The sequence below is a fragment of the Micrasema longulum genome, unplaced genomic scaffold, assembly GCF_059751315.1.
Source record: "Micrasema longulum isolate JH-2025_06_02 unplaced genomic scaffold, ASM5975131v1 h1tg002784l, whole genome shotgun sequence".
In the NCBI taxonomy this organism is placed as follows: domain Eukaryota; kingdom Metazoa; phylum Arthropoda; class Insecta; order Trichoptera; family Brachycentridae; genus Micrasema; species Micrasema longulum.
The window spans coordinates 1-27,027 of NW_028279910.1; the positions used below are offsets into that span (position 1 = coordinate 1).

Sequence of the window (27,027 nt, forward strand, 5' to 3'; positions counted from 1 at the left end):
TCTCTCAACTCTCCCCTCCACACACCCCCACCCCATCGGAGATATTCACCTATCACAATCTGCCACAAAAGCATTGGAAGAAGTACTTATATGCTGCCAGGTGAGTGAACTGTGTCGAAGATACATTTCTTTTTGGTACAGAAGTAAATTTTACATAGAAAATTGCTTAAGTAAAAACATGAGTTTAATGTAATGTACAAACATACCGAAATAATAGGAAAAGCAATACAAAATATTATATATAAAAATAAAATTGCATTTTTAGAAACTACAAGTATATTGTAAATGGAGTAGAGAAATCATATCCATCAAACTAGTGAATTTTTTTTTTCACTTTTCTTTTTAAATTTGTATGAACTGCTTTAATAGACAGGTTTTGGTACCTCATCATTGGGCATAGGTCCTATACTAACTTAAAACTACATGCGTCATTAATTGCGTAGTTAATCGACATGTGTCACAGCTCGTCAAATGTTGAGTATTTTTAAACTATCCAATGACAGGTCATAAGGTCTGTAAATGCCTAGACTTCCACACTTTTCTTACAAATGTTCTTCATCCCTGTTGAAATATATCTTAAATGTTTTTTTTTTTGGTTGAAGGTTTGTGGATTTGGTTAAAGCCAAAACACCTAAAATATCTTTCTATAGCCCACAAGCTAAATGTCATTTGATGGAAAATGGGACAGATTTCGAGGCCTGTTTTTATGATGGTAAGATATTCACAATATTATGTTTTGTACTTTTATTCCAATATGTATTTATATAGGTTATATTTTTTTCGGATTATATATATTATTTTTTTTATTCATAAATTTCATAAAAAGTACAAGTTTTTGTAAAATTCTAAACATAACTACTTTTACACATCTAGTAAATTTTATCACTGTAACTCTCCAAAAAAAAAGAGACTAACTCTTGTGCTTGGAGAGTGACTTACACTGTTTTAGTTGTTTATTTATAAGAGTTTATATAATTTTAATACGAGTACATGAAGAGAAAAAGAAAAACATAGGATATATAAAGAATAAACATAAAACAATAATACATTCATACTAATTAAAATTTAATGTTGTTTTTACACGAGTTCAAAAAATTTCTTTAGATTAATTTTAAATTTATTTATTGATATATTATTTTTAATAGTTTTTAGTTCATTACGAAGATTATTATAATTTTTTACACCTTTGAAGACAAGGCTATTTTGACCATGACTTGTATGGAATTTAGGAATTTTGATATTATGTTGGTATCTGAGTGATTTATTCATTTCAAATTCTTTTTTTTTTTGCATGTAAAATATGTTTAATTTTGTGGGAACAGTAGTTACAACGATCAAATCATTTATTTATTATATTTAGTAGTGTTAGCATGTGTCCTATCAACATGTTGCCTTAATATGTGTGTGCAACTGCTATGGTGAAGGCGTATAGGGGAGTTTGCATGTTGGTTTAATTAGTTTCGAGACAGGTACGTCTCGAAACCAGTAGACATAAAAAAGTCGGTAAAGTACATATCGAATAGAACCGAGTTGTGGTCCCGTGGTAGTATTATGGGCTCACGGGCCAAAGGTCCGAAGTTCGAATCCCACTCTACCACAACTTGATTTTCATTTTTCTTGCACAAGTTATTACGACTTTGGTCTAAAAAGTTTTAATATTTGAGTAAACAATAAGAACTCAAGTATTTCTCTTTCCTTTAAAAAAATATTTTAAAAGTTTTTTCTGACATTTATTGCTAACTTAATAGTAGTTCATCATTATTTATTTATTTATTTGACGGACTTATGCAGTCCATTCTAACGATGGTAAATACAATTTCTTATAATAAATACGGGCACTAATCAAATCAAATACAACTAAATAAAATTAAAGCTAGGACAAAAAAAATAAATTACTACCTCAAGACAAGATCCGGTTTATCTTAGTGAATTTTTAAATCTATAAAGACTTACACCAAAAAAATTCAGATCCTGTCTCGAGTTTACAATACGACACTATGTTGCCATTGTGATGTTAATTTTGTTTTTAGGTAGTAAAATTACAATATCGGCAACAGATGGAATCAAAATTGTCGACAAGGATGGAAAAACATTTAATAACCTGAAGAATTTAGATTCACGCTTACTGCAAATCTACAATCATTTCCAAGAGGTAGACTTTGAATTATTTTATATCTTTGATTTGTTCTTTACATACTTCTTGAAACTATAGACAGTCTTGTGGGACGCTATTGAGTATATAATTTAAATCCTGCATGTATATACAATAAAATTCCCTTTTTACATTTTTCCAAGGAGCAACAAAAAAGTGTAAAACTGAGAAAGCAAAGAAATGAAAAATATACGGAAAAAAATGGAATTACTGTGTACTATACTATTTTTATAGACTATAATAGTGTAACTGTACTGCCAGAAAAATTGTAAAGACTGTTGTAATTGGGGATTATGAATATTTTTTACCTATTTTCAATAATTTCATTAAAAATACATATTTTGTATTTTTTCAAACAATATTTTAGTGTTTTTTTTTAAATTAAAAAACAACATGTTTCAATAATTTATACTTAAATTTAAAAACACGAAAATAAAAATTTGAATTTGCATAAAATACATACAATTATTTTTCCCCTAAATGTTGGGAAATTTTATTCATATGGTATCTCTTTTTTCACTATGGCACCACTAAAAATTGCTCGTTTACATCATAGCTTTTGCAACTCTTTTATAACACAATGTAAATAATATTTCTATTGCTACATTTAGAATATTTCTGCATATTCAAAAGTGCATGTCCAATTTAGCAAAATGTCAATATGGCATTTTTATCCAAAAAACAATCAGGGCAATCTACATTATTTAGTTTGTGAGCCATTTGTCCAGGGTTCTGGTTCTATTCCCACACAGAACTGTATTCTTCACCTGGCTGGACACAGATAAATAATCTGGGAGTTAGCACCGAGTTTCTTCTTTGATGTGATTTGAATGGTTGATATTGCAGTGTGCAACTCACCTTTTGGAAGTGGAGTCAGCTCTTCAAGGAATGCCCGAAGTGTGTTTTCCTCTCATCATGGGGCGGAGACCGGCTCCCACATCAGGCTCGATTGCCCCCGCCCATCACACCACCCCTCCTTCGATTAACATGGGTTCATTCTGTCACAGTGGAGGGAGCCTGGCGGCCAAGATGGTAAATGCAATATTATAGAAATAAAAGACGAGTGATACTTTAATCCACAAATTTGGAATATCCAGTGACTGGTTTCATCGTTGTCCATATTGTTCTCCGAAGTACATAATTCGGAGTGGGGAATTGAGATCATCTTCTATTTCCCTTACCGTCGGTAATTTGACATCTAAGGTAATCAGTATTTTGTTGTTTACATACAGAAAATGCACGATTCACCTTCTGCACCGTCCTTATGACAATAGTAGGCCAGGTGACAGTGGGCATTGGTTACCGGGTGAGTCCCATAAATCATTCAGAAAAAATAAATAAATTATATGTAATTTATGTTCAAAAAAAAAAAAAAAACAGCCAAATTGGACGTAGTTATGCAAAAAGCGTCCAACCCTCAAAATGAGTAATGCTGTAGCTCAATCACAAATAACTATCGACGTGCTAGTAAGCAACGTGATAACAATTTCTCACTATGGTTGTTTATCGTATTCGCGATCACAAGACAACATCCGTGAACACCTAATATTAAATGTCAAAATATTAACGTTTCGCGACGTATAATCCTGCTGCGCAATCACATATTTTAATTTCACCGGTGTAAATATGGAAAATATTCCAAAACTGCTATTTTTATTTAGTTATTTATTATTTATCATGCTATTTAATGCATTTGGCTGGCGGTTGGCAAGCCAAATGTTAAGAAAAGCAGTCGCCATAGTAATTGCAATTTAATTTTCACTTTTTTGTACTAGATACTCCTTACTATTTTGCAAATGCAATATATTGTATTATTTTTTATAGTAAACGCCGATTTTACGCCAATGAACTGTATTTATTTACGGGGAAAACAAAATACAAACCGACACGAGCGTTGACTTATGACTGCGATAACTTAATCATGTTCATTATTGTTCATTGTGATCGCTTAAATGCTTAGCATGTTTTTAAGCACGTCGATAGTTATTTGTGATTGAGCTACAGGTTTTGATAGCATACTACGATATCTTTATGTGCTGAAAACGTCCAAACTCCAAGTGCTATACTTTTTTTGCTTTAAATTTCTAACCCAAATCGCGGCTATCACTGTCCAAATGCTTGCAGACTGGCTGGATTTCCTCCCTAGGGAGTAGTTCATATTAAAAATTATTTCAACAGAGAGGGAAAACATTTTTGAGAAGGGAATATGGAAGTCTAGGCATTTACAGGGCTTATGACCTGTCATTGGCTGGTTTAATTGGCCACTTTACTCACTGTGTAACATTCACCATTCTGCCCATGTTTGAGTATCCACATTTCTTCAACTCTTCCATCCGTTGACTTTTGAAAAGTATGTTTTGAAAAGAATGTAACACAGTGTGTAAGTGGCCACTTAAACCAGCCAATGACAGGGTCATAAGCCCTGTAAATGCCTAGACTTCCATATTCCCTTCTCAAAAATATTTTCCCTCTCTGTTGAAATAAATTTAAATATAAAACAGATTTCAATTATACTACTTGACACTGCAAACTTAGCGTTCTCCATTGAGCTAGTGAAGCATTATTACAAATCTCATAATTATTTTTTCAAAGTTCTTCGCAAATATCTCAGTACTCCACTCCACTCCACTCCTTCAATGGAGATTTCTAAGTTTTCTTCTAATGCCCTCATATACAATGTATTGAAATGTTAAATAACTCTTGTTTTCATGTGTAAATGATAGAAAATTTTCAAATGAAATATTCTAGCGTGACAGGCACTAACATTTTAACTCTTATAATTAACTTACAAAATTACCATAGGGTTATTAAACATTCAAATGCATTGTAATCTACAAAAATATGAAATAAACTGTTGTTTTTTTTTTACTTGATGGTATTGTAATTATGAATTTACTACGTTTGTGACTTTGTAGAGAAGCTCGCATCAAATGTAATTTTTGTAAAAGGGGTTGAAAAATAAAATCTTTTTTCCTAAATTTCCAGTGATCCACTCTGATTAACAACATTAATATATTTTTTCTTTACAGAGTGAGTCGGAGAGTAAATGTGACACGGGAACATCGATGACCAACCACCAAAGATTGTTCAATTCTTACTCGGATTGTAATAAACCCAATCTTCTCTCATCCACTAACTCTGGACCGGAAAATCATATTTATATGGACGAAGCAAGAAGGCGTCCCTTTGGACCTTCGAGATTTGCCAATTCATGATAATTATCTAAATTATATAGTAAAAATATTTGGGAATAATTTGTGTATCAAAATTGTAAAAAGAGGCACTTGAATTTCAAACAAAACATTCTTTATGATGAAGTATAGAAATATGTATAGTTTTTATTTAGAGTACTAATTTTAATGAAAGATCTTTATTTTAAACTTACAATTTGTTATGATTGTAAAACGACGTCATTATTTTCTTCAACTGTAAGTGAGAGCAGTCAAAAATATTTTTTGACGTTTTATGTCATAACTTAATAAGCACAAAAGTATATCATTTGATGCTTGGGTTAGTTATATAAATATGTATCTTTTTGTTTTCAAACCTGTAATATAAAAGAAAGTCAATGTCTCATTTTTGCACATCCGTCATTGTTCTACAATCACGACGAATTCTGTGTCTTGGGTCTAAAAGAGCCAATTGGGTTAGTGTCAATAAAAAAATACGCATATTTAAAAAAAATATATACACACATATTTATGTGGTAGTGTTTTTTAAAATTGTTTCAAACACTTTTATTATTTCAAAAAATAGCTGTAAAATTATGCAATTAGGACGTCATGTTATGATTTATGACATTGGTCCGTTTAGTCCAATCTACAGAATTATTCAATAATATTGTAATGCACATTTTAAGTACGTTAAAATCTATGTAGACAAATATTGAATTTAACCCTAGAGGGGTTTCATCAAATTGACAATATCTCAAAAGCGGTGGAGAGCCCTTTTGAAAAAAGGAAATGAGAGTCTAAGCATTGACAGGCCTTATGACTGTCATTGGCCAGTTTAAGTTATCACTTAATGCTTAAATTTGATTACAATCAACATAATGAAATATCTGTAAAAATGTGGATTTTCAAATATTTGGGCAAATCGTAAAGATACTCTTTAAATTTAGTTTTCCTTCTCTGAGTAAGTTCCAGTGCATTAAATGCATATCGTCAGCCTAGCTTGTAAAACTCGTAAATGCCCAACTTACTTTTCGGGGGAGAGTAGAAACAGTTTTTACTTCATTAGCGAAGTTTAATAATCTATGCATGTAACACTATGAATGAAATATGAGTTTTACACACATGGATTATTTGAAATCCTAACAGAAAATGCCAACATATCACTTTTGACCATTTGTGGATTTACGAGTTTTATAAGTTAGGGTGATGATACTTTGGTTTATATGTGGAGCTACCCACGTAGACTGCATAAGGTAGTGAAATAAGCTCTCTTCCTCGTTCCTGCTCTTGCCCTGTTTGCCTAGCTCCCGAAACATCATGCTTATCGGATCCCCGTGGTACAGAACCCTCCTGATTTGAACGTTTATCTTCTAAGAATAAATCTCTACAGAGCAGCAACACTTTATTACAGTCCACAGCTACGGTAATATATGAAGGAACTTTTACAGATGCAATAAAATAAATTAAAAATAATAAACCGGCAGAATGTATCACCATTATTACCAACCTCTAACCAACTACCAACAGGTCATAAGTCCTGTAAATGTCTAAACTCCCTTATTCTCTATTCATTGTTGAGAACGGTCAATTTGGCAGTAGACTAAATTAGAAACTCTAAAACTGGTTAGAGATAAAAAGTTATTTACAATTTAATTGTTTGCAATTCACAAACTAATTTGGTACTAGTTTTAAAAGTATATATGACTATTTTAAATGTATAATTTTATCTAGGCGTGACTGACACTGATCTTGTAATACGGTACAAATTTCTTATTTAAACTGGAATATAGTATTTGATGTAAAATGCGTTAATGTAAGATATTTTATAGCAAAATATATAAAGATAACGGAATAATTATTTTAATATTTTGAGAGTAATTTTTATTTCAATGAATATAAAAATTAATATTTTTTCTAATGTATCAAATAAAGAATTCAAAACTTATTGTGTCTTATTGGTACGCACCCACATACATATTTATAAAATTATGTCATTTTTCCTTAGGCTAGCGCCACACTCAGCGGTGATACAGCCGCCGATCTTCCATTGCGGTAAATCCGCAAACGAACAGGCACGGGCAGTCACACGACATATTCCACGGCGGATTATTAGTGGATTACTGAGCCACCTTATACAGTTGATGAGAACTGTTCGTCTAATGTGGTACACCCCATTAGAAAATATGCAATGCAGAGTTGCAGATTAGATCCCGACAGATGATCGGAAGATTGGAGAACGGAACAAACGTCGAAGGTGAGCGGTCCGGTCCACCCACGGAACTAATGAACATCCGCTTAGTGTGCCCGATAACAGTAAATCAATGCAATAAGATGCATAGGCGTTCCGCAGCGTAAGATCGGTGAACGAATTTTTGCTGAATGTGGCACTAGCCTTACCTGTACTTACAAGTGCAGACATTGGTTAATTACTCCATCATTTGCTACATGAAAACAAGACGATCAGTCTTGCACTTCAGATACTTGTCAAGAGGATTATTTTATATTGGTGAAGAATATTTTTATGCATCGAAAATTTAAACGATGACAAAGTTGTTAACTGGAATGAATAAAACAAACATTTTGTGCAGTTATTTGAAAAATTTATTATAGTTTCTTTCATGTATGTATAATTAAAATACTTTAAATAAAGTTACTTAATTTCCTAATAAACAAAATGGACGCAACAAAAGGTTTGTATTTGTTTCCTAATAAAAAAATGATTAAAATTATATTGTGCATGCTCACATTTTAGAAACAATAAAATACTCCCACTACTCTGAAAAGTTGATAAAAACATTTTCAACACCCTCAAATAGATTTAACATCAATATTTGGCATTTAACTATCCATAATATTTGGAATGTCATACAGTATTAAGTAATTTTGAGATAAACCGATTATCACTAAGATATATGATAACATAAACATTAAAATAAACTAGAGAAATTTACTCAAGTTATCACAAAAGATGCTCTTATTGTGCATTAAAATAAAGGTAATATATTATAAACTAATATTAATTATAATTAAAACAAAATGTCTGATGGTGTTGTGAGGGGAATCCATGCAACTAAAGTAAAAATACAAAAGCTTATAATGAAACGAAATTGTAAAACTAGAGTGATATGTCCCGTAAAAAACTTATCTGTAAAAATTCAATATGAAAAAATTGAGGCGTAATTTTTGAGCTGTGCTATTCCAAAATTCACTTAAAATTAATAAAGAATCCTTACGGTATTAATTACAATATAACACTGCGGGCAACAAAACAAATTACAACTTCCCAGGCCCCCATTACAATGGGAAGTCAACAAGTCATATTCAATTGTCTACAAAGTCAAATAGATTTTTTTAACAAAAATGTGAATATTTATATAAAAATTTCAAGTATCTTTATCGGTAACATGTAATAGAACATGTTGTAAATATTAAAAAATCATGAAAATATACACATTTTCTTACAGAAAATTTGACTTTACGTTTTTGACAGGTGAAGATAACTCTTAACTTCTCATTGTCAACGGGGCCCAGTGGTGGTATACTGAATCTTCTCTATCCCCTAGAGAGTGGTTAATTTGGGGATTTTTATTTTTTGCATGCACTGACTTTGCTTCAATTTCTATTCGATTAAACGTCAAATATGAACACGTGAAACTAAATACTAAAATTTTCATTTAGACCATTGTTGAGACCTTAAGCATTACCCAAAACACTTAATTAGGTTGGATTGACCAAACCATATTAGTTTTTTTCAGTTTTTTAACAGTTTTATAGATCATTTGACGTTTGGTCATCAGTGTGGCCATTTTGTGAAGTAAAGTGTCATCGCATAAAAAAGATTAAAATCCCAATTTAACAACTCTCTGGGGTAGAGAAGATTCAGAATACCACCCTTGGTAAACTTAACCTACAACAAGTAATATATAAACTATAATAATACTAGGAAGAGTTTGTACTCTATAATGTATTATCGGGTGTAATTACTCCCAGCGGAATAGCAATCGATGCCTTAGAATAAAAAAATCAGTCTGCTTCAACAACATTAGGTTATTTATATTATTTATCATCGTACCACACATAATGAACACTCTTTGATTGACTTTCTTAAGAGGGATAGTTTAAACTTAACATTCCTAAAACCTAGTTAATTATCTTGAGAAAGTAAAACAATTTAATGCAATCTTAAAACAAGGCAGGAAGTCAGTTTATCGAGTGTCCTCTGTGCGCCTGCTTTGTTCATAAAGAATATGTATTTTTAAAAGCTGCACAAGTTCCTACAAAATATATTAAATACACCAATATTATGTTATGTATTAAGATATTTGCTGTGTGAATTTCAGATTGTTCAAAGCATGAGTAATTTCAAAATTGAATAAAATTGCAACACCCTATCTATATACGGAAATGGAACAAAAAATAATATGCCATTTCACATTTTCACTAATCTATTGATTAAATAATGTTCTTACGATTGAAAAAAATATAATGGATCATATTTAAAAACCTGAAATTCAGCCAGCGAATCAATATTATAAGACAAAGTTATTTTTGTGAGAATTTGAAAATATTAACTATTAAGTCTAAAATACTTTTATTTGTTACCAAATTATGTAATCTGTCGGTACAAATATATATCTTTTATGGTTGTATAGGCCACAATGTCGAAGTAGGGAATGAGGTACATAATGATATATTTATTGTTCACAAAATATTATGTGGCTAATCTACAACTACATACATGCGCAGTACATATAAAGATTAAAAACATTAGTATATTTTATCTCACTTGAGCATAGAATAAACGATTAGGAATGTATAATGTACCGATATTATAATCATGTATTATTTGTTCGCTCCTGATATGTCCCACTGTTGCAAATGGAAATCAAAAGTTTTCATAAATAAATGAAGTGAAAAATATGCCTAACCAGATCTGAATATTTGTACAAACTGCGAACATTACTGACTGAAACACTGTATGTTTTATTTCCAAGTAAGAAAACTTACAATTCACCAATAAGTACTTTGAATTTGTAAGGATATTTCTTTTCAATCAGTAATTCAGCTATAAGGATGGTAATACGTACATACTTTAGTAATACAGAAAGTGTGAACAGAAGTTTGAAATTGAGCACAATTTAATGTCCCATTGAGATAAGATATTATATTCCTACATGAGTAAAAAATTAACTGGGACCGTATAAAGCTCCTCATCTGAATGTCATCACTACAAAAATTCCTGATTTCAGGTAATAATTATTACAAATTAACCGATAAATATTTAGTTAGAATGGTGAACCAGTATTCACATTCAAGCCATATAATTCAATTTTAATATTAAATAACCCGCTAAGCCTCTATGTTAGAGGCTTGTCAGCAGGTGGGAAAAGGGGAATATGGAAGGAAGTTATGAAAAATATACCACAAGACCCAGATCAATTGAGAAAAATCTTCCATGATTTCTTTCTTGCAACTGTCGAGAATCGAACCTACAACGCTAGTTTCACAGTTAGTCGTTTAACCAACTGTGCCACGGCGCCCGTTACTCATAACAAAGATTCCAGAACAAATGACTGAAAACAATTGTTCAAACGAATGTATATTTCCCCATTGATCACTTAACTTAACCGTTCACACCTCTTCTTCTATAGTACCTCCGTATAACTATACTAAGCCTTTCTCGACGTGTTTCACAAACCATTGTTGAGCTTATAACTACTAGCAAGACTTAGAGCTAAGTATCATACGCCCTAGACATGTGGTTGTGGATTCCCCTTGCGATGTCCTAGAAGCGATCCTTGGACGCGTGAACATCCGGGTCTAGTTCAGCCAGGTACTGCAGTTCCTGCAGCTCCTGGAACTTCTCGTGATCGCGGATGTGGGCGTAGTTGGCGGAGAGGCACATCAGGTAGTGGATCTGAAAAGGAAATTATGTTTATTTTAATTTATTAGGAAAAACAACAGATTACAAAAATTACAGAGAAGTATCAAAAGATTACATGCCACTTAAAAAGGAGAAGTAATATAATTATTAAGGACTTAAGCTACAATAAGATAAGCACTGTAAAGAAGGAAAGGGGATGGGGCAGTTGGCAGGGAAAGGAATCTCCATCATTCCATGTTCCGTTGTCATGCTGCAAAATTACTTTGTCATGTCTCTCCTCGTATTGTGGCTGTATTTCCTTCAATACATGGCTCAAATGCATAAATTGTAGTCGATAGCGATCTCCTGTTATGGTTTTGTTGGGTTTGAGGAGCTCATAATAAACAACACCCAGCTGATCATGGAGCAGAGAAGAGATGATGATGATGATATTCGGTGATGTTTCAACAGAGCATAGTCGCCAGGATAAACTGGACAAAAATTCTATGCACTTCGGCTGCTGACTTTTTTTGAAAAAAGTAATGCATTGAATTATTTTTTTTCGCTGTGATTTTTTTTTTTTCCTTTCTAGCAGTAAAGATCTCATTTGTTTTATTATTATTATGTAGTGCCGTCTCTTATACAGAATATTTTTAAGTGAGATAAATTATTTTTTTATACATGTATTTCTTTTTTTTAAAAGAAAAAACATCTTTTTACTGTATTCTGTGTTACTATAGTTTTGGGTCATTATTTTTATATTTGTATACGTTTATTTTAAATTGTTTGTAGGTACCTTATTTTTTAATTTAAAAATAAAACAGGCATTGAAGAGATCCTGAGGGTCGGGGATGACATGTTGGCCTCTGCCCATACATCTTCCTCTGCCCTCCTTAATCTGCATAGTTTGTATTCTTTAGGAATATTTATAATAACTTTCCTCTGACAGAGATTTTCCTGGGACTTTATAACAGTTGCGGGTGGATGGTGGGCATAAAAATCCCTCTCAATGTGAAAAAATATGCATGCCCAATGATGGACCTTCACAACGAAGTTGGCTGTAGTATTTCTATTCTGTCTAACATCATTTGTCGGAAAACAGCGAGATAATATTCAAGTCCCTATTATGTAACCACAGCGTATTGGTGTCCACTGTGCGATTTAGTGACAATGCTGTAAAATGGCAAATAATTACAGATTTCAAAAAATAAGTTATCGATCAATCAAACAACATAATTTCACCAGTGGCATAAACAATACTAACCATGATCTAGTTAGTGAAATTAATACCGAATGTTCATTTTAAAAATCATGCTTACATTATTTGTACATATTTCCAATTATCTCAAAAACCTGCATCAAATAAAAACAATTTATTTACAATAAAAGCTGCGTGTTTTGCTGTCCAATATAAATTAATATTATATAAACATTCAAATTAAGAGCCCTGTGGCCGTATATTTAAATAAATAATTGTCCTGTTGAATGTTTTACTTAAAAAGACGAAAACAAGAAATGACAATCGGCAAAAGATTGAAACTGAAATATCCGTGAAACTGTAACAGAATGACAGGATGCTCGACACACTTTTTGATTGTTCCACTCAATAATTTGAATTGCAGAAGCGATGTTTTGAAATCAACTATGTAGGTACTATTGTAAAATTTATATTTGAGATCGGAGAAATGAGGCTTATTTTAAAAAATAATTTCCATTATATATTTAAAAAATGTTAACCTATCCTAATTTATTGCACCATAACTTAACATGTTTTTTTAAAGAAATAAATGTTAAAAATAACATAAAAGGAATCACAATGCAGTGTCTTATGTACCACTGGGTGTGTACGACAATAATGATTTGGACAATAAATACAGTGTTTAAGTCATCTGTAAGTATTATCGAACTCAATCTCAACAGGAGTTTTTATAATAGGCAAAGTGGTAATGTTACACGGTGCATAAGATGATCACTCGAGCCAATGACAGATGTATAGTCCTGTAAATACTTTAGTATTCATTTCTCCATACATTAAATTTGACATTAATTTTATTCACTATGTTATATTTATCCAAAACTTACTACAGTAGAACTCTGTCCAAATCGTTTTCAGGAAATAAAAAATAAATGAGAAGTTATCCATTTAAATTTAATCGTGCAATTAACTATGCCAGACATGTTTAAGAAGTTTTTTAATGTAATTCCAATTCGCTGCATTATTTCAAAAGCTATAAAATATGGCACTCATAAATCTGGATAATTGAAGTTTAACATTATTAACCCTTACGCTGCTACGCAGTTTTTCAAGAATCTAATCAGAAATCTTATTATTAATACATTTTAAAAATATTTTATCGAATACGTTGTTTTCCAAACACACTACTGTTTTAAAAATTAATAGCAATTCCAAGAAAAATCTTCCATTTCATAAATATCTAATTCAAGCCCAGTGGAGTGAGCAAGATAGATAACTCGTGCCGCCCGCAACACATTCTCGTACAGCGGTTGTAAACCCTTTCTTAATTGAAAATAAAAACAAACAAAAATGATCTCGCACAGCAATCTAAAGGCGCATTGTTTTAAAAGTTATTATTGAAACGACAGTATTATGATGGTTTTTTTGTTGATTGCGGGGCAAAGTGCCCTTATTATCAAACCTACCACTTCCATCAATGCATGCTAAACAAAATTTGAGTAAAATATATCTTGGAATTTGTTGCAACAGAGAGGGAACACATTTTTGCCAAGGGAACATGGAAGTCTAGGCATTTACAGGACTTATGATCTGTTATTGGCTGTTTTAAATTGCCACTTTACACACTGCGAAATATTCACCATTCATGGTTATTTTTTACATTACCTCAACTCTTGCATCTGTTGACTTTTGCAAACTAAAAGAGCTGAAACCTTTATTGAATTCGGCGAGTTTCATCTGAATAAATTATTTCACCTCCTAGGTAATGCCTAAAAATACTTTAAATTTTTTATGCAAGTTATTTTGATCAACAATATTTTGAGTATGTCCAAATGTTTGTATGGAGTTATTTAGATTGAAACTTCATGATAACGGGTAAATGTACTAAGAAGTGATGTTATTTCTTGGTAGATGTTATAATATAATTTTAATTTAAAAAATAATGTTTTCGTAAAACTGTCTCACAAATTGATATCACTTCCAAGAAAAATATTCCGTTTCACTAATAGCTAGTTCACGCATAATGGATTGAGCGAGATAGACAACAGTTGCTGAAATTACAAACAGCTGTGGTAAATTACATATTGTGTACATTTATATATATTTTTAATCTTACTTTGTTACTCTAACTGACAAGTTAACTCTGCAAAGGGTCCTTTTTATTGTGAATAAATATACAAAGTATATCATTCAAAATGATAACGGATATTAAAAGTGATAAAGAAATAATAATACCTCACCTAGAAACTTGGAAGCTTAGCAGCTCAACCTATTCCGAAAGTGAATTGGACAATAACGATCAACTTCTAAGTGATAGTGATGATAGTTTATATGACTCTTATGAAGAGCTCAAAATCTAAGAAGCATTTCTGAAATATTTTTGGATCAAGATCGAGCTGATATACTTTATTTACCACAATTACGTTTTGTTTGTAGAATAGTTTCTAGAATTGAGTTTGTATAGTAATAATTACGTTTTGTTTGTAGAGTAATAATTACTACCTAATGAACAGCTAAAACGTTTTAATTTCACATTACTGTAGGTACCCATTACAATAAATCAACAAATGATTTTTTTAATATTCAAACGTCCTAATTGACAATCATTTAGGTTCCATGGTGAATTATTTTTACATTTTATGGCTCTTTACTTATTTGTTTATATTCTTAATTACGGGGTTTTCCGGTGATATAGGGACCTTACTAGATAAGAGTTATTATATTAAAGGATAAGTATTCAATTAGTTATTCATTACGGAAATACATCAATATTTTTGTAATCACTGGATCGGGTATAATAGCAGGGAAGACACAAAATATAATTATTTTTCTCAAATATCATAATATAAGTGTGATTAAAAATTCTAAATATTAAAATGATTTATTTCACTGTTTTTGCAATGTAAAAAATTCCCTGTTTCCGGTCCCGGCTAGCTAGAAGTTTCCTGTGTTTAGTCGTTTCTCTTTTTTTAAAAGCACTGCAAATTTAAACATCATAAGTAAATGTATAACGAGGAAATTTAGTTGTTTAAAAAAAAATATATTTGTTAATAAACTATTAAACAAAGCTTTTTTTTCAATTTTTATGTATCGTATTATCGGCGCTACGATTTTTTAAAATTTTGTATTTCCGAAATAAATCCACGTGTGACGTCGCAAGTTCTCTTCCGCTTCTTCTTGATTTGTTCTGTTGATTGCTCCATTGACGATTAGCAAACCGGAAATCTTCCACAACCCTCTTATCATTGGTTGATTCATATGAACAAGTGACGTCGTTCAAAGTAGTAGTTTTTATTAAAATATTTTATATTATTTTTTATTAATTTTCAAGAAACTTTGCTGTATAATTTAATGCTCGAATTTTTACCGCGCGTAAGAAAACATTTTTTGTATTAAATTTTCCGTAGGGCTGAAATAGGTACGAAACTGAATAATAACCCGTCGAATAAGTAATTTTTATGTTTTGAAAATGTTTTATACCACTGACGGTTAAGTGCAACAAGCAGTTCCCGAATTCATTTACCCTTTTGGGGATTATGACGTCAGCATCAGTCTAGTTAGAACTTTATGATAGGGATTAACAACAACGATATATCGTTGTTTAGCAGTCTAAGGGTTAAAAAACATAAATTTCAAAAATAATCAGGACATAAAAGGTACTCGTAAATCCCACCAAGCCACTTTTTGTGGTTTGTTGGTCAGAATAATATTTCTTATCAAATAATATACGAACGAGGCGGCCTTGTGGTGTATGGGTAAGACTCTTGTCTCAATCAACTTCCGGGTTCTATTCCCAGAGAAGGCACAAATTCCTAAAGCGATTTATCACAATCTTGAACATCTTGTAAGTATTTAAAAATAAAGTAAATACTTCACATATATTTTACATCAATAACAATTAGGCAATAACAGGCAATATGGTAAATGATACAGGGTGTAAAGGTCATAGTTCCTGTAAATAAAATGCTTAGATTCCCCTATCAAAAAATATAACTTACCAAGCTTAAAATAACAAGGAAGCACGCCACTGTGGCCAATATGAACATGACCTCGGCTTTCTCCACATAATCCTTGCAGAACAACTTGACCTCCTGAGCCTCGCAGACCGTCATGTCTTCGGGCCTGGCGCTGGACGGGAACAGGAAGGAGAACTGCTTGAAGTCGATGCAGTCGCGGCCTTCCTGGACAAGCGAGTTGGAGCAGAGCATCCAGAACATGGTGAACAAGAAAGTGACCAGCACAAGGAAGCAGAGAAGGATCAGCCACACAAAGGTGAGGATATACGTGATGCCCATAAACTAGAACAAAAAAATACAAATTATTTGTTTTATTTTTTTGTATACTCACATGGATTTAGTCAAATCATGGAGCAAAAAGATGCCCTCAACCACCCTCTCACGGAGACATGAGTTTTGGGATCTTATGATGTATTTTATATAAAAGATTCATAATTTGTATTGATGATGGTGCAATTTTATTGTTCTTCCGACATCTAAGTCGAGTATTTCCACATATTATTTGTGTTTTGATTTAACCAAGAACTAGGTTAGGAACAAGGAAGGCTAAATATACACTGTTTTTGTTTGCATCCTGTTTTATACGCACTAACATTATACTTAAATAAATCAAATACAAAGTGACGTTACAAACGAACTTCATGGTTCAAATCTGCGCATGCTTTGGCAATGGCTGGAGCATGCATATTGTCTTCTCCCTCCAACGCATGATTCACCGGTATAAAGTGTAATCTATCTCGATCAAATCTAAGTTTTAGCAGATATGGGATTTTTCATACAAAAAAGATTGTGCAAAACTGTATATGCATGGTGACGATTGTGCATGCGTAGAGAAGATGAGAAAATCGCCGGCTAGATTTGATCTTGCTGGATCTTTTGGCGCTGTATTGAATATAAAGTTGTTCAAGTATAATGTGAATGAATCCCTAATTCTTTGCATTACATATTTTTACTATCAATTACTAATTTATTTACATGTGTTATACTTGGCAGTGCACTTAAGCACATACGAAGGAACCGCCTCTGTTACAAATTAAAAAACTGTCACAGTGCAGTTAGTTAAGTGGCTGAAATTACAGTAAAATATTTACGTTAATATCCGATTAGTTACGACTCACATGATGTGTCTGGACATGGCATTTTCAGGTTAAAGCCCTCTCTACCGCACCTTGTTTCCATCTTCCAGTATAATTATAACTAACAGATAATGTCCCCAAAATGGAAATATTTGAGTTCACGAGAAAAACACGGGTGCTTATTTTTATTTTATTTAGAAGAAATGAGTATAACTCGATTGACTTACGATAGCGCAGGATATCCGGCCTCCAACTCTAGCTCTCCAGGCACGGTACACCTTGTGGCGGGTGGCACCCGTGGCTAGACAACCGAGGCATAGCAGCATGAGCCCCAGGGCCCCCATACATGCTCCTCCCACCACGCACACCATCTGGACTGCCTCCACCCTGGAAATTCATTTAAAAGTTTCAATGTGGGTGCTTAATTTCTAATATTTGTATTACTTAGGAGTAGAGATCAATACACAACAAGCTTCTGACTTTTTACTAATAATAAGTTTTTCTTTTTGATTTTTTTGTTTTTAAAAGAACAAATTGTTGTTTTTTTTTACAATTTTTTTCATTGCTTAATTACAATTTTGTAAAAGGTTCATTGAACCGTAAATAAATCACTTAAGTCTATTGTGAAACAATACAAAATAAAAATGGTAGTTTAATAAATAATGCATTTAAAAGGTTCATTATCAACATTGTTACTCCCTTGTCAGCACCTAATGGTGCATAGGGCCCTAGACTGGTACTCCAATCGCAGCACATCTTGATATATTTTTTGAACATAATGATAAAACAACTAGTTTTGCACTTCAGGTGACAGTACAGGGATTATAAGATATTTCAGCGAAAATACATCTTTGATATTCATTGCAATAGAGGGAAAACATTTATGACAATGACAGGTCATTAACCCAAAAATTGAGAAAAAAAAGGTGAGAACACAAAAATTTTATGTTATTTTTATCAAGCCTGGGTGTTCTGTGTTATAATTCACCACTGCAATTGGGCCTCCTGGCCTGTTGTGGTGTAAAAAATAAAATAAAATAAAAAAAAGGTATTCAAAAATTTAAAAATTGCCTAGACTTCCATATTTGACTACAATTTTTTTTTTCCTTAATGTTGAATAAATAAAAGTTTTCATAATTTCCTAGGAGACGGAATTCAGTCTTCAGCTAAAAACATTTACACATACTCAAAATATTGTAAAAACCGTAATTTCATAAAAAAATGGTAGTTACAACCATATAAGAAATTGAACCCTAAACCTTCTGCATGGTAAGCAAATATACCAACCACTAGGCGGATAAAAGGTTAATAGGCAAAGAAAATTTGTTCTCTTCTTTCTAGCTCGTCTACTTTACAAGGCATGAGTTTTCTAGTCCTGGATTGATGACAGTTCTTGTCTGAAATACGGACGACTCACATAAGTTGGCTGCCAATAAATGCCAAGAGGCTGTTCGTGCCATGAACAGCTTAACATATTTAAGGTCAATGTAACCAATTTAATGTCAGATTGCTGCACCGGATTACAAAAAGGTTAATGACTTGCTACAGGTTATGCAGTGAATCAAATATGAAAAAATATTTTTATCTCTGTTCTTGATGGTTAGTATATTTTTTTCTTGTATACATATATATTAGGTTCCATTAATTTAGTAACCAGCAAATCCGCAATTTGTTAACCTTAAAACAGTCTTTTGCCTAGTTGGGCGGCAAATTGTGAATTGGAAATGTTTTTAAAATATCTACATTTACGCGTATTGTTTTCATTCTTTCATTTTATTTAAAAATATAATAAATACAGTGAAAACCTAGAAAGTAAGTTCCAGCAGAAAAAAAAATACTGTGAAAAACTCTTTGCACAATCTTTTGTATTCCCTTCATAAAAGGGTGTTGCTTGCGATGTGATTTTTGTGTTCGGAATTTTCATCACAAAACGAGCACAAAGATTTAAAAATTAAGTTTTTCATGAAGACGTGATCTTGAAATTCGGGAAAATTCAGAAAAAAACAGCGGAAATTTAAAACTTTCGATTTTCTTTCATTTTTTCTGCGAACCAGTTATCACTAATCTAAGATGAACGTCCTTTTCGCTTGTCGTCATGCACATTATCACGACCTTCATTGAACTGTCGTCTACTTACTATTCTCAGATCTGTTGATAGATGTGTACTGGTTTAATGTTCTTCGCATTAAGGAAATGAATTAAAGACCGTACCTCACAAGCAGCGGGATTTTCAATTTTATTCGACATTTTAAACAAGCACCATGAAGCATACATAACAGTCAGCCAACTCAAAATAGCGTCAACTCCTTCTCAATAGGTCAGGGTAAGTACTGCGCATACGCAAAAGTGCGATCGCAGCGCTGCGATGACTTGACTTGACACAAATTTACGGGGCTATAATTGGAAGCTCTATCATCCTCAATTCCAAGAAAAACTTCCTTTCCAGCAGGGTAGTTTCAGACTGGAATAAATTGCCAAGCCTAGTTATCCATTCCATTTCGATAAACCAATTAAAAAACCGTTTGGATGCTTTTTTGAAGGAAGAAGAACGCAGACAAAAAGCAGTACACGAGATACAGGCGCATCAGCAAAGGCTGTCTGCCTATAATGAATAATAATAATAATAAATGAAACTTGCATTCTGAATATTCTGGTATGTAAATTTTTAATATAAATAAATAAATCAAATAAGGTCCGAGGAAGTGTACATAGAATAAGAAAGTATATCAGTTACCATATGTGTCTCTGGTGAAATACTTCATCCAGCATGAGAATGGAGAAGGATGCACCTCGGTACATGGTGGCACAGAAGACTCCCACCCCCAAGCAGCACATGATGGTGGCTATGAGGGTGGCATACGGTATCCGCGTCATACATGACTGACAGGCGTCCCCTGAAATAATCAATACATTATTAGAGGCTTGCACTCAACACCGCAAGATATAGAATAAATTTGGTTTATTTGTGAGTTTTTCATTCATTTGAGGAATTACACTAACATGCTAATCTCACTATACACCTTCACCGTAGAACGAGAAATGGAGGTGATTTCAGGCTTCCTAAGGTGAGACTGACTGGAAAGCTGGAGGCATCTCCACTTTTCGAGCGAAATGTAATTTGTATATTAGGGATAGCGATAATTAATTTGTGCAAAATGTAGATTTTTAGATATATTTAATTTAGGTATTTTTTTATTTTATTCAGGAAACAAACAGTACAATTTTATATTTTAAGAGTATACAAAATTAGACTTCATTCTAATGGACCAGTGAAGTTTCCATATTACAATACATACTTAAGTTATCAATTCACTATTTTTATTATTTCAAGTACAATAATAATATTATAAGGGGAAAAAAACAAAACCGAAAGTATTTAAAATATTAAATTAAAATTGAAATACAGTCAAACTCGGTTATAACGATCACGGAAATAGCGAGATCTCGGATGTAACGAGGAAACATTAGTTGACATTTTAGTTCATGGTTTTCCCCATTCACTGTTATAATGAGCTACTTCTCAGACATACCGAACAAAAATACTGTCAAAAGTTACACAAAAAATCTTCAATTGTTATAAACATCATTCTCGAAATAAGAACCTAAGTCATAAAATCCAAACGGTTGGCTAACGTAAAGAATAAATACCGCCGCGCGCTGAGATCGAATTATGTTTATGATAGCTATGTAAGTGTCTAAGTACCTAATTGAATTTTTCGCTGACAATATTGAAAAATGAACACACATGGTTTTTTAAAATTCCAAGCTTTGTGAACTTAGTAAGTGTCGGTTCAGCACATTGCTACAATTTACAGCTGCTTTTGTAGTTTATGAATGACATGCTTGTTTCGGGGGTTTTTATGTTTTTTTTTTAGATTTTTTAATGTTCTAGGCTTATTTCAATACACAATAAACATTACAAGTGGGTGATATCAAATGAGTTCTAGACGAGATCAGTTAAAACCTAACCCCTATAAAAAAATCTATATGAATTATATGTACACATACGTATTTACTTGTTTACTCAGTGACAATGTGCAATAGCGATTGTATAAAAAAAACCTGTCTCTGGTATAACGAGTATAGCTTATAACGAGCGAATTCAAGTGGTCCCATCTTCCTCGTAATAACCAAGTTTTACTGTAATTAAAAACACGCTCAAAGAAAATTACAAGAAAAAACTATATTCAAAGTAACTCAAAAACAATGGGCGAAAAAGTTATGTTATAAGTATCGAATCAGTATAATTTACATCAGTGAATGTAATATTAGGAATGAGAAAACATATGTACTTTAAATTGAATAAGTAATAATAAAAAAACATGCTCAAATGCAAAAAAAACATTTACAGAAAGGAAAAAAAAAATATTTCAAGAAATTTTAAAAATAACATTAAGTCGAATTATTAATTATATAGTTATACTAATAAGTCAATTAAAGTTAATCTGTAAATTTACCATATAAACGTGAAAGGTGTATAGTGGGTTTTGAATGTTAGTGAAATTAGTGCCCTGATGAAACCGGTATTTTTATTATTACGATGGATAACTTACATAGCACCATTTTTGTAATATAATACCTCAAGAGCGCTTTACAAAGTGATTCTGTGAATAAATATATAATATTTTAACTTAAAATTTGTAATTTAAGTAAAACAATTTACTTTGCTATTACATGCAACGGATTTATTCAAATGATTTAGAAAACAAGTGGGTTTTAAATTTTATCCGAAACGTTAGTTCACTCTCACAGTTTCGCACTCCATGCCACAGGGCCTGCGACAAAAAATTGTGTTTTCCCATTTTTTCGGGAGTCACTTCACTGTTACAGTGAATATTTATGTAATTTTAGTGATAAGTTAACTCAATATCAGATGAATGTTCTCTAGATTCAGATTTTGTTTGTCTCTCTAACTTCTTTTGAGTTAAGTTCACAGTGTAAAAAGGTGTTTCTTTAGCTAGTCTTCTTTGTTTATTCTCAAATATAGAAATATTTTTAAAAAAAAAGTATATTGTTAAGTGTCCTCGGCACGGTTAACCCCAGTGAGTTCACATTTTTTTTATTAATAATTACAGTTATTGAAAAAATATGATTAAATAAAATAAATAAATAAATTGTAAAAGCCGATTCTTTTTAAAACGGAGACATCTGACATTGAACTAGCTAAAGCTACAAAACCACATGTAGCTTTCTTCAAATTTGTTTTTGCATTTTGTAATGCATTAGCACTCAAAAACGCAGTATGATCCACTGGGCAAAACTAGTATACTTTGGATATACTTCACTATATTACTGTGACTCGTGACTTATGTCACTGTTTTAGTGAATTATTTTAGTTTTTGAGTACGATATAAAAACAATTAGCTCCATCTTGTGGCCATTAAAAGGAACTTGGAGTTAATTCACCATTATACCGAAGGATATAGAGTAAGTATGTCCTTTAGTCGGTAAAAATCATATTTTTCAAAGCTTGGAGTTACACCACTATTATAGTAAACAACACAAGTATAGACTACCTACATACAAAAAATCATTTCCAAAATTATTTTGTTGCAACAATTTGATTCTTCCTGAAAAAAAAACCCTAATTATGTATAATAATCGTTTATACACTTAATGGAAAATGCAGCTTTGTCAAATTAGTATTGCAATAATTCATGACAAATATTTTAAGTACAGTTAGATATAATGTTTGCATTGCATATCGAGGCTATACTGACAGAATGCATTAAGTCAACAGTCTGTATATATTTCAAATATTTTTTAATTTAGGTGCAAGATGTTGATTTTAAATTTTATGCTATGCCTAGAATAAAGATTAGTCTTTCAAAAATATTAAAATAAAATAAAATTGTGGGAAATATAATGTGTTGAATGAATAAAAAAGTTTTAAATGCGATTATCTCTGAACTAGTTTTAATGACTTAATGCATTCAGTTAGTAAAGCTTCGATATTATATTTTTATGTTGTTTAAATCTGTTGAACTTATTTAGAGAAAATATTCTATTGATACTTTCCTTATCAAACAATTAGTACTGCTGTTATAAATTATCATTGGAAATTTATAAACAAATAACATAAAATGGTAAATTTCCAATAATTCGATTAGGCGTAGTTCAGCACAGACTGTTGTTAAATAGAGAATATATTGTTACGTATACGATTTTAAATATTAGGAGTTCCTGCAACCAATATTATAAATATACATTGGAAGCAGTGACACAATAACCTCAAATGTAATACTAAACACGGTTACAAGGGCATTCATTCAAAACCACAGATGATTAATACTTCATACCGCAAGTTTTTTCTCCACCGACTCTGTCATGCAGGGTGTGAACGGAGAATCTGGATCCCCATTGTCCGGGAATCATCTGCCTGCTTCTGAGGGGTTGTGTGACAGGCGCGTCTCCGTCAAAATTAGTCTCCAAACCACGATTGTATCTCATTTTCGATTATCTTCAAATTACACTAACAATCATGAAAAATTGAAAGCAAAGAAAACGTTTGTAGACGCTCTCGCACCACCCCAATCATTAAACGATATAACTGAGAACTTTGCGAAACATGTCACTTAAAAATGCGCAAAACAAAAGACAATCGAGTATGTAAACAGGTGTCAGCAATATGATAAATGAATGACGGTATCGGAACGTGTGTGCAGAACCCTATTGGAAACAAAACTGATAATATTCAAGTTTCGCAGCAAATGGCCAGTCATCATTGATGAATCAAATGATTTGTCGTCGGCAAATTCCAATAATAGTATCCTTAGATTAATCGAATGACGTGTAAGTGTCGAAGTGGGAGTATCTGACAACCACTCCCTTATCTTTATAAGACGTTATCATAACTATTTTACATTAGATAACAATATTATAAACATACCCATTTTCTTTTAGTATCGTTACCCAGGCTACGCAATCAGGTCGCGATGCTCTGAATAAACAAGGCGCTTGCGTCCACAGGTTATTTGTTTATATGTGATGCGCGACGGATCGCTCCGGTGCTCAAGTCGTTTCTTTGTCAAAGAAACCGAGAAAGTCTTTTAGCGGAAATATTTTGGATTAACACTTTCATTGACATATAGTTTAGTACAAAAACAATAAGCATTAATACATGATTTATGAAAAAGTTGAAAAGTTTTCTACGTTTTCTAATTAGAAAACATGAGCAATTTTTCCAGCAATGGATACTGGCGGATTTTTTTTATTACAGGCCAAGGCGATTGGCATTATTGGCAATATATGGTATATTATAACATTGGTAACACTTTCTCAATTTCCTTTCCTTTTCTAATTTAGAGAAAATAACATTTAATGAATCTTCTTTTTCTTTGTTTAATGGCTTTTCCGCAGTTAGAAGCGCATGATAAATGATAATGTAAAAAATACACCTACGAGAAACATCACAAAAGTTAAATCCAAACTTGGAGTTAATTTTCAGATTACCGGCATAATTTGGTCGCATTTGGATAAATAAAAACATTGAAACACAATTTTTGAAAACTGGTTTGCTTTCAATAAGCTAGCACCTAAATATAAAAAAAATGTTTTTTAAAAGCTCGTAAATATAAAAGTTTTCAATAGTCGAGCTCAATAATGTTGTGCCTTAAATTTAAAAAGGTCAACGTTTTGGAAATTTTGCGGCTTTTTAAAGAACTATTCGATAATAAATATTAATTACAAACATTACCACATAAATTGTGTATGTGCATATAAATAGAATAAATGCACTTATTTTAAAATAAACATTGACCCTTTACAAAATCATTGTTAGAAAGGCAAATTAAAATCCAGTATTGGCTCTTTTAGAACCAATTCACAAAATTAAAAAAAAAAACGATTTTTACACATTCCAAAATGTTTGGAGTATGTTAAAATGTTTGCAGATAGGCTGGATTTCCTCCCTAGGGAGTGATTTAGATAAACAAAGTCAATAGATGGAAGAATTGAGAAAACTTGAATGTTTAAACAAAGGCAGAATGGTAAATGTTACACAGCGTGTAAAGTGGTAACTCAAACCAGCCAATGACTGATCATAAGCCCTGTAAATGCCTAGACTTCCAAATTCCCTTCTCAAAGGTGTTTTTCCTCCTTGTTGCAAAAAATTTAGACTAAAATATATTGTTTACATTATAAACTATTACTCTCTTTTTAAAGGCATGGATTATTTTGAGAAACTTTAAAACCTTAATTTTAGTACTAGACTATAGGAACTCTGCGAAAACTACGTAATGATTGTGTTTTTCTAAAAACATTTCTTGATAAACTGCACTTTAATTATAATCATGATAATACTATGTTTTTTCCACTGTCATTTATTATTTTCACCGGTGACCAGATTTCGTTGTTATTAAAATTGTCAGATTGGTGAAAACTATAAATAAAAGTAAAAAAAAAAAAAACTAAATACTTTACATTTATTATTATGCATTACTTCTTTTAAATTTTTAATCATTAAATCTAACATTCAAATGCAATTTTTGAAGCTGTTTTTTCTGAAGATAGTTTATTAGGTTCGTTTTCTCTATAGTAAATTATTGTTTATGGGCATGGTACTTGTTTTCTATTTCTCACAGATATTTTTTAAATGTCAGATTAAAGTTTGAGACAATCTTTTAGACGTAACCTAGAAATTTGGTTATGGGAGATTTCTACCCCATTTGCATATAAAATAGTTTTACATATTCCGAAAAGTGTACTGGTTCGAACAATTTCACATTCAAAATGGCTCTCCTTAACGTTGCCTCTAAATTAACAAGTATATTTTTTAACAGAGCAGCGGGTCAGTAAAATTGAATACATCGTAATTTAAATCAAGTATTCCAAAATATTTGTTTCAATAAAAGATTTTATAAACATGTAACTCTAATTAAAGTCTCTTTTACAGCTGCCGTTCTTCCTAGATTCAATTCAACACATCAACCCCTTGAAAACTTAGAAGAAAAGAAGAATTCCCACGGTCTTATTGATACTGTAAATAAACTCGCTGGTGCTAATATCAGCAGATGCTTTGCGATAGTCCATCTGATGGGCAAGCAGTGGCGTGTTACTGACGGCGACCTTTTGATGCTGACAGGAACATGGCCTCCGAATATAGGAGATGAAGTTAAACTTGAAAAGGTGCTTCTAGCTGGTACCAAGGATTTCAGCCTCATCGGGAGACCCTTAGTCCAGCCTGGACTAGTAAACGTCACCGCTACAGTCATCTCCAAGAATCTCTCATACACCAAAACTAGATTCCGTAAGAAAAGGAGGAAGCAGTTTATGAGAATCAACTTTATAAGAGCAGAACAGACTGTACTGAGAATAAACCAGGTGCAAATCGGTTCCCATTTGAATCAATCCCCCGAATAATATTTTTTTACATTATAAATAATTCACAGTTTCATACAATATAGGAAATGTCTAGTTACAAACCAAATCAAATATAAAGATATTTATAAATAATAATAGTTTTTATTGAAAATCTTTTATTATTTAATTTAATTTTATCTAGAATTGTAAATGACCAGGTATTTATTTATTTATTCATATTTTTCTCTTACA

The 27,027-nt window shown here is 32.0% G+C and overlaps 3 protein-coding genes across 4 annotated transcripts; 2 read left to right on the forward strand and 1 right to left on the reverse strand.

The window, feature by feature from the left end:
• Positions 1-35: 35 nt before the first annotated feature.
• Positions 36-5,666, forward strand: LOC148271573 (serine/threonine-protein kinase PLK4-like). The gene is made up of 5 exons (XM_088241220.1): positions 36-100; positions 603-712; positions 2,031-2,152; positions 2,999-3,184; positions 5,182-5,666. Exons 2-5 carry the CDS (start codon positions 673-675, stop codon positions 5,365-5,367), a joined length of 534 nt encoding a protein of 177 aa, XP_088097346.1. The 5' UTR covers positions 36-100; positions 603-672; the 3' UTR covers positions 5,368-5,666.
• A 2,237-nt stretch (positions 5,667-7,903) lies between these two features.
• M6 (neuronal membrane glycoprotein M6) lies at positions 7,904-24,773 on the reverse strand. 2 transcript variants are annotated; one of them, XM_088241219.1, is made up of 5 exons: positions 24,365-24,773; positions 20,210-20,369; positions 17,703-17,862; positions 16,382-16,681; positions 7,904-11,242 (listed from the first exon to the last, which is right to left on the reverse strand). In XM_088241219.1, exons 1-5 carry the CDS (start codon positions 24,366-24,368, stop codon positions 11,111-11,113), a joined length of 756 nt encoding a protein of 251 aa, XP_088097345.1. In that variant the 5' UTR covers positions 24,369-24,773; the 3' UTR covers positions 7,904-11,110. The 2 variants fall into 2 exon arrangements, with proteins under 2 accessions (XP_088097345.1, XP_088097344.1); XM_088241218.1 differs by lacking the exon at positions 24,365-24,773 and adding an exon at positions 23,775-24,269 and having other exon boundaries at positions 9,578-11,242.
• Positions 24,774-26,050: 1,277 nt separating this feature from the next.
• mRpL21 (mitochondrial ribosomal protein L21) lies at positions 26,051-26,925 on the forward strand. Its single transcript, XM_088241217.1, has 2 exons — positions 26,051-26,263; positions 26,369-26,925. The coding sequence occupies exons 1-2, from the start codon at positions 26,206-26,208 to the stop codon at positions 26,833-26,835; spliced, it is 525 nt and encodes a 174-aa protein (XP_088097343.1). The 5' UTR covers positions 26,051-26,205; the 3' UTR covers positions 26,836-26,925.
• Positions 26,926-27,027: the final 102 nt, after the last annotated feature.

What these genes read in the sequence shown, in the direction of transcription:
- LOC148271573 (XM_088241220.1), top strand. Translation starts at nt 673, where the DNA reads ATGGAAAATGGGACAGATTTCGAGGCCTGTTTTTATGATG. An exon ending in CGAGGCCTGTTTTTATGATG is followed by an intron (nt 713 to 2,030) that starts GTAAGATATTCA and finishes TTTTGTTTTTAG; the next exon opens with GTAGTAAAATTACAATATCG. An exon ending in TCTACAATCATTTCCAAGAG is followed by an intron (nt 2,153 to 2,998) that starts GTAGACTTTGAA and finishes TTGATATTGCAG; the next exon opens with TGTGCAACTCACCTTTTGGA.
- M6 (XM_088241218.1), bottom strand. Translation starts at nt 23,925, where the DNA reads ATGAGATACAATCGTGGTTTGGAGACTAATTTTGACGGAGACGCGCCT. An exon ending in GCCGGATATCCTGCGCTATC is followed by an intron (nt 16,682 to 17,702) that starts GTAAGTCAATCG and finishes TTTTTGTTCTAG; the next exon opens with TTTATGGGCATCACGTATAT. An exon ending in TCCTTGTTATTTTAAGCTTG is followed by an intron (nt 11,243 to 16,381) that starts GTAAGTTATATT and finishes TTTCCTTTTCAG; the next exon opens with ATCCACTACCTGATGTGCCT.
- mRpL21 (XM_088241217.1), top strand. Translation starts at nt 26,206, where the DNA reads ATGGCTCTCCTTAACGTTGCCTCTAAATTAACAAGTATATTTTTTAAC. An exon ending in ATTTTTTAACAGAGCAGCGG is followed by an intron (nt 26,264 to 26,368) that starts GTCAGTAAAATT and finishes TCTCTTTTACAG; the next exon opens with CTGCCGTTCTTCCTAGATTC.